Below are 11,951 nucleotides of genomic sequence, written 5' to 3'. Positions count from 1 at the left end.
TTGTGAGATTGGGCATGCCTTGGCGGAGTCCTACGTGAGTGCTCCTCTAGTTTTCATATAAATCAGATTGTTATTATTGATGCGTTCATGTGTAAGCAGTATTTAAATGTAGCAGCTGGTTGAGGAGGAGTTAATTGTAACCACTTTGTATACTGTTGGGTAGTTCTATAAAAAAAATCTATAAAAATGTATTATCTTTTATTTCTTGATTAAATGTTTTCCATGTAAATTTTAACCTGCAAAGTAACTAGAAATTGAAGTTGTAAAACAAATGTAGTAAAAGTAAAAAGTTTCCCTCTGAAGTGTAGTGGAGTAGAAGTATAGAGAAGTATAAAGTGGAAGTACAAATACATCAAAACTGCACGCAAGTTTAGTACTTGAGTACATTTACTCACCACTGGATAAAACACATTTAAAGACAACGCATGTTTACCAAAGTAGAGAATTATTTTCAAAGCAAGGATGGCAGTGTTTTAGCAGTGGTGGAGGAAGTACTGAATCTCAGTACTTAAGTAAAAGTGCAAATAACCAGAGACATATTAGTCTAACCCAATTAGAAGTACCACAATGACAACCCTACTTAAGTAAAAGTAAAAAGTACCTAATTTTAAATGTACTTTAAGTATTAAAAGTAAAAGTAGCCTACTTGCATAACGATTTATTCTCTTAATGTCTATATTCTAATAATAATAAAAAAATTAAAAAAAACAGCATGGGCTGTGGCATTTTAATTAAGTTAGTTTTAGGTTAATTTAGTGTGCTTACCATCTGTGGCCCAGTTTACATTCTGACTTACAATTCTGGTTATCTATCAGGGTGATCTGAAGCTCGACTTTGCATTATTTCCCACGGGACAGTGAATGCTGCACACATTTATCTAGCGAGAACACACGGGCTTGGACAACAAGTATGTGGCTTCACAGCTGAGGAGGACCGGGAGTGTTTTTAAGATAAATATACGGGTTGTATATTAACCCTATGTGAACGGATGCTTCACATATGACCAAGCAGAGTATCGGGAGCAGCAGCAGTAACAGGAGCAGCGGTAGTACCAGGAGCGGTACGCGCCTGGCCAATAAATGCTATTGAAGATTGAATGTAACAAAAATGTAACGGAACGTTGTAGAAATGTAGTGGAGTAGAAAGTATAGATAATTGCTGCAAAATGTAACAAAGTAAAAGTCAAAAAAATGCACTATTTATTCTACTTAAGTAAATTACAGATAAGTGAAAAATTTACTTAAGTACAGTAATGAAGTATTTGTACTTCGTTACATTCCACCACTGTGTTTTAGTAGTGTGGCACACAGACAGTGAATGCTGGACAGACTGAGTGTCACTGAGTTGCGCATGCTCAGATTTAAATGGTTTACGGCATAACGCCAAGGGATCCGGATCCGGCAAACGTTTTAGCTATCTATGATTGTTTGATTGCTAACGTTAGCTCAAAACGCCATTCAAGTGACTTTGTGCCTTTGTTGTGTTTGATTGCTAACTTGTAGCTAGCAGTGAACGAACTTCGTTAAGTAGGTCCATTTTTATTGTATTGACATTACAGAAGTCTCTCGTTAGCAGGTTCTTGTAGGCTACTTCAGCCTCTAATCTAGAACTGACATCAGGGATCATGCCGTGAAAATGTGATGCCTTACGCTAAATAATGAATTACTGCTATGTAATGTATGTACCTATCTCATTATTCTGTGGCTAACAGCAAAACAGATCTGCTTGAAGTCGCAAAGTGACGCAAACGCAACTCACATCTGCACTCAACTCACATCGGATAGTGACACTGGGAATGTACTATAGCAGCCATGCCAGTTTTACTGGGATATGGACATGTGTCTGATTCACATCTCAAATCAAACTCATCGGCGGACCAAACCTAAAACGATGGTGTCATCGGTTTGAATATTGATACACTACTTATCTCAGATTTACAGATAATTTTACTTCTACCCAGAACCAATTATATAGACAATATAACTTCTGTTATATTGTGTATTTTCTCTTTAAAAATGGAAGAGAACGCTGTGTGTCCTGAACTGAAAGGGAAGAATATCAGCATTAAAGCAACACTATGCAACTTTTAGCTGCAGCTGTTGTTCCAAAGAGACAACCTGTAGGGGGAACGAAGCAGGAAAAGTTACATAGTGTTGCTTTAAGTTTTGTTCAGTTGAGGAACACCTGCCCACTACTCAGCTTGGCCAGCAATCTGCTGCTTAATGAAGGACTGAGAGGCTGACTCTGGGTCAGAGCTGTACAATGTAAATTAAGAGGCAGCATTATTGCCATATAAAATGAATCAAACTGAAAATGTCTCAACTAGGACGACAACATGATGCAGTAAATCACGAGTTTCACTCTGATGGCTGTGGTCTGTGGCTGAATCAGCTCAGCATAGATGTCATCTCAATATGGCTGAACAACAGTTGTTTGACTGATCCCTCTGATTTCAAATTTGAAAAACAATTGCTACTTTTCTGGAGATGTCAATTTTCTGATCAGTATCCGAATAAATCTGCAGCGAGGAATAGACCATGCAGCAACAACACTAAGTTTTAATGGTGGTTAACAGCCGATGATTAAACCACAGTATGCAACTGCCTCATCTGATTAGATTTAGGTATTAGATTTTTGATTTGAGATAGGTTTTGGCTCAGACTTGGGAAGTTAGTTTGAATTTTTAGAGGAACACTCCGTCAATTTTACACCACAAAAGTCAGGTTGCTACAGTAGCCATGGTTAACCTCAGCCTGTGAAAACCAACCTGATCTCACAGAATTCCGTGAAATGAACACGGCCCCTTAACTCAAAATCTGTGGCAGTTTCACGGAATCGCAAAAATTTTTGTGATGGGCCCACGGAAGAATTCCGTGAAATGAACATGGCCCCTTAAGTTAAGGAAAAGGTCGTGGGTGGGCTTACATTTCCATGACACACGGACAACAATGGGACTAGGATTAGGGTTTAGGAAAAGAAGAACGGGATGGTTGGGTTTAGGAAAACAATAACGGGACACGGGACAACAACGGGATGGTTGGGTTTAGGAAAAGAAGAACGGACGGTTACAGTTAGGTTTAGGAAACGTGACACGCGGGACACGAGCCCCGGTCTCCTGTGTTGTTTGACCCATCCACCCCCCCAACCATCCTCCCTATGCAGATTTTTGGGCTTTCATACTACTCGCTACCGTAGTCACTCCTAATGCTACGTCATCTTCTCATTGACTTTACATTGGCATTGTTTTCTGTGGTGGCCACACCAGCGTATTCTGTGGCTCTGGAGGAGCTTTGTCAAGTTTTACAAAATAATCCTGATGATTTCACAGTGATGTCATCAGGGTTATCTCAGCTTGAAAACTACAAATTTAAAACAAAAAGCTTTCTTTACATGTGAAAGATGTTGCCGTTTACCAGACAGTGAGGGTCTAATGCGGAGACACTAGTGAGTTGATCTGGGATCCATTGTTTTTGGCCATAGCTGCATGACTCTATATGGCAATGTCAGGCAGTAAGTCAGTCCACCACTTTGGTTGAGACTGAAAAGCCTCAACAACTATTCGATCGGTTATCATGAAATCTTTTCAAACGTTCCCCAGAGGATGAAGCTCTCTGGGCCAGATGTACTAACGCTTTTGTGTCCACTTCAGGTGTATTTGTTTCGCAACGTGCGCATAAAAGCATGGCGAGGTATGTACAAACAGGCCGCAGGTAAAATCGCAGACTGCCTGTCGCGGGAACTGAAAATGGCAAATTGCGCTTTTCCATGTCATGCATATGCATTCACGGGAGGGTGAAGGGGAAAGTGGGAGTTTCCCATAAAGAGATGGGAGGGGAAGCATAAAGTGCGCCTAATTATGTATTCCGCGGTATGTATAAAAACCGCCCGTGAAAGCGCGCCTCAATTTTGCGATGAAAATTCTCCGCCTCTTAAAAGCAGGTGTAAACCTGGAAGATTTCCTGGCATATGCCTCCTGGTGAAATGGCAGCAGTAATCCGAGCAAGACGAAGATAGGCCAAGGAGACGAGCTGAAAATATTTTTGCCACAAGGATTACACTTTTTCAGTTGAGTGAACACAAAATCATTAAGCGTTACAGATTAAGCAGCCATGCAATATTACAGTTACTGGAAGAAATCAAAGATGACATTGAATCTCCGACTCAGCGTTCACATTCCATTCCAGCAGTTGTTAAACTCCTCGCTACATTACACCTATTGGCATCAGGATAATTTCTGTCATAGCATCAGCAGTGAGAATATCACAGTCTGCACTCAGCTGTATCATAGCACAAGTACATAACGCTTTGCTACAGCCCAATTTACGGTATAATGAGCGGAGAAAGGCGCTGATTACCCGATGAACTGCAGGTTTGGTAAATACGTTGTAAGCTGAAGTATCACAGCGTGCGCATTCTGCGGGTTGGCCATGGCGCAGATAATGCTACATTCGCAAATGTACGTACATCTGGCCCTCTGAATTTAGTGATCCCCTGACGTTTCCTCTAGCACCACCAGCAGGTCAAAGTTTTCACTTATTCATGTTTGACATCTGCTTGATGGATTGGCACAATATTTTGTACATATATTCATGGTTTCCAGAGGATGAATCCTACTGACTTTAGTGATCCCCTGACCTAGCGCAGAGAGCAGGTTTGATGTATTTGGTTTTGAGTGAAACATTTTGGATACATTTGCCATGAAATTTGGTACAGACCATAGAAATAGAATGAGAGTAGAAAGGACATTGAACTGTTTGCCGTGGTCAGTTCAAGAGATTGTTGTTTAGTTGTTAGGGTGATAACGCACGTCAGTGGGGACGTAAAGTGTGTCACACTCACTAGTTTGAGAACCTTGTTTTCTTGATGACTTACTAATAGAAATATGAAAAAAATGTAATCGGGCAATCCTCCCTCTCTAGCAGCAAGGCAACGGACATAGTGCACAAAAGACGCCTCTTCATGCTTCGTACTACTCCACTGATTGTTGGTCGTAAAACTTCACCTCGGTGACTCCCCGATTTTCCGCAAGTTGGTTTATACAAATGTTTATGTGGAAGTTATCCTGCTACAACGGTCACAGTTCTTTGCAATGGAATTGTAACACATAAAAATGGACGCCGCTCTGATCATCCTGCTATGTTGATTTGGATGGGAATGTTCGTTCTAATCTCTATTTCTATGGTACAGATATTCAAGAGGATACATTCTAAATTCTTTGGTGATCCCTTGACTTTTTTTTGTCCCAAACTTTGGTTTATGACCAAAAACGTGCAAATCTAATAACATTCCCATCAACTTCAGCTGTACTTTGTGTTTTGTGCTAATTAGAAAATGTTAGCAGGCTGAACTAAGATGATGCTGAACCAGGTAAATATCAGCTGCTCAGCATGTTGGCATTGTCACTGTGAGCATGTCAAATTATAATTTAAAGCTCTAAAGAGATTAAACAGGTGAAACATTATCTCAGTGTAACAGAGTAGGAGGTGTGTTACCTGTTCTTGCAGTGAAGTTTGCAGGCAGAGCAGCAGCAGAAGAAGCAGCAGCATGGCTCCAAGTGTTAATCCAGGGAGGGGAAGAATAAATCCACCAACCCAGCGTCCTCCCCAGTCAGTAGAAAAAAATCAGTAGAAAAAGTAGGGAATTTTTTTTAGGCAGCGTTGGATCTAGACATCAGTTTTTTCCTCTCACATCGATTCTAAACCTCAAACACAACCTGCTCTACAAACTACAGGAAAAAAAAAAACACACAGATAACATTCTCTGTGCAGGAAAAAACAAAACTATTAGAAAACAAAAGACCTCTGATTAAACAGTAATAGATGTATGGAAACTGAAAGCAACCTGCTGATGATAGACGCAAAAACTGGAAATATAGGTCTAAGTACTTGTAAAAATATAAAAAAGTAAAAACTACTGTGCAGGGTGGGTCCAGGCAGTGTTGGGGATTATCAGCAGTATTCTTTGCTCATTAACAATCACCGTTCTATAGGAACTAATAAACAAATGAACTCTTAGCTAAGTGTCCGGCGAGGCAGAGAGCAGCCGCAGAGGCTGGAGCGACTGCTGGCGTCACGTCTTTTCCTCTCTAATCTAGGAAGAGAAAGAAGAAAGAAAAAAAACAGAAACTGGCAAAGTAGGAACCTCCCCAGCAGAGGTCATCTCCTCCTTCTACTCCCCTAGTAGTACCACCAGCACTACTAGCAGTAGCAGTATTAGTACTAGTAAAGTAGGACTGTAGTACTAGTACTACAGTCAGTACTAGTCCAGTTGTTTATAGTCACAATAGTAACAGCAGTATACTGTAGCAGCAAAAGTATAAATGTAGTAACACACAACACTCCCTTCTCTCCCTCTCCAGCCTCAAGAGCTCTGGGCTCTATGGTGACTATTGTACATGGACTACAGTACCTACAGAAGTACTCAGATCCTTTACTTAAGTACTCCATTACGAGTAAAAGTCCTAAATTCAAAATGGTACTTAAGTAAAAGTACAGAAGTACTATTAGGAAAATATAGTACTCAGTATGCAGAATGGCACAACAAAGACATGTAAGAGCAGTTTAATGCTGTAGTTTGTCAATGTGAAGCCAATTTTAGATACTTTGAATACTACTGCGTAGATTTGTAGTGTTCTGCATCATATCATACTGTATATAATGTTGTTTTTTTTATGTAAAAAGGAACTAGGTGTCAAATAAATGTAGTGGAGTAAAAAGTACAATGTTTTCCTTTTGAAATGTATTGGAGTATAAGTATAAAGTAGCCCAAATGAAAATGCAACAGCCCTGCTAATATGTTCTTCCACCCCACTGTGTTTAGAGACTGAATAACTAAATTCTCAAAACTTGACAGTAGCCTACCACAAACTACATCCTGCAAAATGATCATAAAGTTGAATTGACAACTCTCATGACAGTTTCAACAAAAACCGAACATTTAAACCCTAATGAAAGTATGATTTTTTTTGCAGGAATGTTGTATTATAGACCAATGCAGGTTGAAAGTATCATGCATGTACAAGAGCATTCTACTGCTTCTTTAGCCTTTAGCTTCTTTAATTTCTGCTAAGCTAGCATGCTACATTCAACTTTAGCCAAAAGAAAAATAATAAGATAAAATAATAATTCAAACATTGAAATTGTTAATAAAATATATATATTTTACTCATCGCGGGTGGTTCTTAGATGTGTGTTTCTGTTAGCCGTGCCAGTGACCTGGCTAATATATTAGTTACAACTTTTTTGTTGTTGTCAAAATGTCAAATGCTGTAAGAAAGATATGTGCAGATGTGCAGAACAAACACGCTTTATTTTGACTCTACAACTTACAAACTCACAACTACAATCCTACAAACGAACAGGACTCTCACAGGAACAAACAGAGAGAGAGACGAACCGATAAGAGACAAAGGAACAGAGGGGTGTAGAAATACACAGACCAATGAACAGAAAGACAGAGGATTGGACAAGACAGTAACAAGCAACAGGTGAGAGCAAAAACGGAGGGAAACGAACGAGACAGGAAGTGCAGACCAAATAAGGGGATGGGCGGAGACAAAGACACATGACAGACAGGTAACCACAGAACACATGGAACACAGCAACAAGCACAAATCACAACACAATACATAAAATGGCCACAAGCGTGGCACAAAGGCAGTCAGTCACTGACAGGTGGGAGGATTAAAACATTTAAAAGTAACACAAAAGTAGCCTACTACACAATGTGAAGGTCCTGCCTTCAATATTTTTGATACTAAAGTAACAGAAGTATGTACCCTATCATTAAGGCAGTGAAGCAGTTTTGTTGTGTTGTACTCCAGTCTGACTACATTAACAACCTCAAAATTGTATCTTTGTACAGTACGTGAGTAGAAGTACTTAGTTATCTCCCACCTTTGCAGCAAAAGTTACAGTAGACTTACAGTATTTCATTTTGGTGTGTTGCAATAAATAAAGTGTATTGCAAAAACAAAAGGACAAAATGGCATTGCAGAAAATTCAGTTAGAAATATGATCCTTGAGCTGCCAGCGGAACAACATAGATAACACTTTGGCTTTAATCACTCTGGTTTATCACTTTGGAACTGTTTTGAGAATTACTACATAAATAAAGATTGGTATATTTTTGAAAAAAAAAAATCCTGGACATGTGTCTTGGGCTTATTCTAGAAGTATTTAATCAGATTTATTACAAAGCGTTGCATTTCTTATAATGCTGGATTCAAGTTATTATTGCTAGATTATTGCATGTTGTATTTTTCCTACTGCACCCCATGTTATCTGAGGACAGGAAGTGTTGCCTGTTGTAAACCCTTTGGGACATTGGAAGTGATATTGGGTGATTCAAATCAAATGGATACATTGATAGATAAATCTACTAAATAATTGTATTAGCAGGTCATATTATAACCCTCTAACAATGAGGTCTGTCTGAGAAAAAAGAAAGAGATTGTGAGGAATCCTCTCTCTTCCTCACAGGAAGTTTTGGGCGGATTTCCCCTCATGGTCGTGCCAGCGGAGAGGTGAAATTTGGACGGATTTCCTCGTCAGCTGACACAACTCCTCGTCTGCTTCGCAGAATGAAAAGGAACAAATGTGAAAGCTGAGTTTCTTTTCCTGTTTTAATTTAGTTTGACTCTACGAACAGATGACAGAAGCAGCGAGGTGAGTCTGACCAGAGAGAGAGTCAAAGGTCAAACTGTAAGCAGACAGAACAATAGCAGGAAGCAGGCAGACAATAAATTGCTTCAGCTGCTCCAGAGAGGACTCCGGTTTACTCCCTTGCTCACAGGTGCCAGAGTTTAACCTGCAACCTTCCAGACAAAGTCTTATATTCATTTTTACCAACATTTAAACATCTTAGTGATTGCGACCATCTTGTGTATCTGCTGTGAAACAGTTCCATCAAAATAATCATCAACAGTGCATCTCAAGCTTGTGATGCAAAATTTGTACCAACTTTATAGACACTATAGCTAGCTCGCAACGGATGCAATGACTGGACTGTATGTATATGATGCAGTTCCTTCTGAACTCACCAAGAACTCAAGTTCTGTTATTATCAGCCAATTTCTCTCAGATTGCACAGTCACGTCTTTGCCACAATTTGTGCCACTAAGGGTTAAGTCTAGTCATGTCTGCAGTAGTCTATATCCTTGACGTTCCACTTCCAGGATTTCACTCATTTAGGCCGGATATCCGTTGCCTTGGGCTTCCTTTGTGTTGGCATTTTAAACTCCGGTGGATTTATGATGACTATGGTTAACTGCTCCTCAGATCTCTGCAGGGTAAATCCAGACAGCTAGCTAGACTATCTATACAATCTGAGTTTTCTGTTGCGTGCGACTAAAACAACTTTTAACCATACACATGTTCCACCAAAACAAGTTCCTTCTGAGGCGATTTTGCAGTGGGACTGCAGCTTTTTTTTTTTTGTGCTTAGCACCGCCCAAGACAATTGTGATTGGTTTAAAAAAATGCCAATTAACCAGAGCACATTTTCTTCCCATCCCCGAATGCTATGTGGAGTAGCCAGACCCTCCTCCAGCGTGCTTTGGAGGAGGCAAAGCGAGACTATGTCTGCAGTGACTTTGTTTTCAATCATGCTGCCTTTAAAATGTGCTTCACATTCATTCTGGACACACCTTTAGGAAAGATATTGCTACTTAAAATCAGACTAGAAGATAAAACACCTAAATAAAATCTAAATAAAACTGTAGGTCGCAGGAGGAGACATTTCTGTATTTATTGTAGTTAGGTATTATTTTTTTGATATAACAACCCTTGTGCATGTTTGCCTAAATGCAGCTAATTAGCAGCAAACACAAAGTACAGCGGATACTGCTGAGAATGTCATTATTTTTTCAGGTATTGCCAAATTAAAGCTTTGTTGCTGATAAAGGTGCTCAAAGAAAAGTTGAGGGATCAACAAAAATATTACAATTTACTTTGAGGGCGACATCAATGTATAGTTGTCAAAATATTTCAACCAGAACCAAACGTGTATGATTTCTTAAGTCATTAGGATTCATCATCTGGGAACCATGAATGCCTGTACAAAATGTAAGGGTCATTCTTTTAATAATTGATGAGATACATCAGTCTTGACCAAAAGACAGACCAGAATTGCCATTCACAGAGCCGAGATTTTGTGGCTTCGCTGGCAAATTTGTTTGAATAGTAGAAAAGTGTTTTTTCATAAAGCTTGTACCTATTTTAAAAATACACAACAGGGTTACTATTGGACCACACACGCTTAATTCAGTGCCCCAAATACTATCGCAGATCTACCACATGCATTACAGAATGTAAAGCAGTTTCTTCCTCACAAAATTATATCACTTGTTGATGTTTGTGTTGTGTCAATAGATTGAGATAATATATGTCTCTGTGTGCTGCTGATTGTGATTCTGATTGTGTATTACTCTGGATTAATTTTGTTTTGACTTCTGTGATGGTCTCAGAATCAGAATCAGAATCAGAATCAGAAAGGGCTTTATTGCCAAGTACGTTGCACATACAAGGAATTTGTCATGGTGTTGTTGGAGCATGTCACACATTCAAATATAAGAAGGATAAAAAGAATATAAACAATATAAGTATAAACATATACACACAGTATGTATTAATAACGATAAAATAAATTTAAGTAAATAGTAAAATAAGTTAAATAGTAGTAAAAAGGAACGCTACAGCAGAGTAGGTACAGTGGCATGAGGAGCCAGAGGTGGGGTGTGGAGAGAGTCAGGATGGATTCCGGGCCTTGTTTAGAAGGCTAGTGGCGGAGGGGAAAAAACTGTTTGTGTGGCGTGAGGTTTTGGTCCTGATGGACCTCAGCCTCCTGCCAGAGGGGAGTGGCTCAAAGAGCTTGTGTCCGGGGTGGGAGGGGTCAGCCACAATCTTTCCAGCACGCTTCAGAGTCCTGGTGGCGTATAGGTCTTGGAGCAGCGGCAGATTGCAGCCAATCACCTTCTCAGCTGACCGAATGACACGCTGCAGCCTGCCCTTGTCCTTGGCAGTGGCAGCAGCGTACCAGATGGTGATGGAGGATGTGAGGATGGACTCTATGATGGCTGTGTAGAAGTGCACCATCATTGTCTTTGGCAGGTTGAATTTCTTCAGCTGCTGCAGAAAGTACATCCTCTGTTGTGCTTTCTTCACGAGGGAGCTGATGTTCAGCTCCCACTTGAGGTCCTGGGAGATGGTAGTTCCCAGGAAGCGAAAAGACTCCACAGTGTCGATTGTGGAGCCACAGAGGGTGATGGGGGCAGGTGGGGCTGGGTTCTTTCTTAAGTCCACAACCATCTCCACTGACTTTAGAGCGTTGAGCTCTAGATTGTTTTGCTTGCACTAGGTCACCAGGTGGTCAGCCTCCCACCTGTAGGCGGACTCGTCTCCATCAGAGATGAGTCCGATGAGGGAGGTGTCGTCCGTGAACTTCAGAAGCTTGACAGACTGGTGACTGGAGGTGCAGCTGTTGGTGTACAGGGAGAAGAGCAGAGGAGAAGGAACGCAGCCCTGGGGGGATCTGGTGCTGATGGTCTGTGAGTCGAAGATGTGTTTCCCCAGCTTCACATGCTGCTTCCTGTCAGACAGGAATCACTCATGACAGGAACTCACATCTATGACACCTTGAGACTGCCTGATTAAATACAAGACAAGCGAATTAAAACATGTACATTGTAAAACATTGTGTGAAGGACGCCATGATATTTGTTACCTTTGAGTGTTGCATAATGGCACCAACAAACACACACACACACACACACACACACACACAGTCACTCAGTGCTGACTCCTGAAAAAAGTGAAAAAAAACATGAATCAAGGCGTAAAGAGAGAGAGAGAGATAGAGGCCCGAGCCATAGGTCGTGGATGTCTCTCAGCCCATGTCCCTGTGACCGTCTCAACCTCAACAAACTTCTCCAATCAGCACTCTGAGCAGGAAGA

At 40.5% G+C, this 11,951-nt stretch overlaps 1 protein-coding gene across 1 annotated transcript in view; it reads right to left on the bottom strand.

Annotated features, from left to right (window-relative positions):
* Positions 1-6,125, bottom strand: part of stab1 (stabilin 1) — a 111,416-nt gene extending 105,291 nt beyond the window's left edge. Inside the window, exon 1 of the mRNA XM_031296783.2 lies at positions 5,493-6,125. Within this exon, the coding sequence (XP_031152643.1) occupies positions 5,493-5,546 (54 nt within the window). The 5' untranslated portion in view covers positions 5,547-6,125. The remainder of the gene's footprint in view (positions 1-5,492) is intronic.
* Between the last annotated feature and the right edge of the window lie 5,826 nt (positions 6,126-11,951).

The sequence above is a fragment of the Sander lucioperca genome, chromosome 16 (genome assembly GCF_008315115.2).
Source record: "Sander lucioperca isolate FBNREF2018 chromosome 16, SLUC_FBN_1.2, whole genome shotgun sequence".
Classification (NCBI taxonomy): Eukaryota; Metazoa; Chordata; class Actinopteri; order Perciformes; family Percidae; genus Sander; species Sander lucioperca.
Note: the sequence above shows the minus strand (reverse complement) of the source record. Positions and strands in the feature narration are given on the sequence as shown.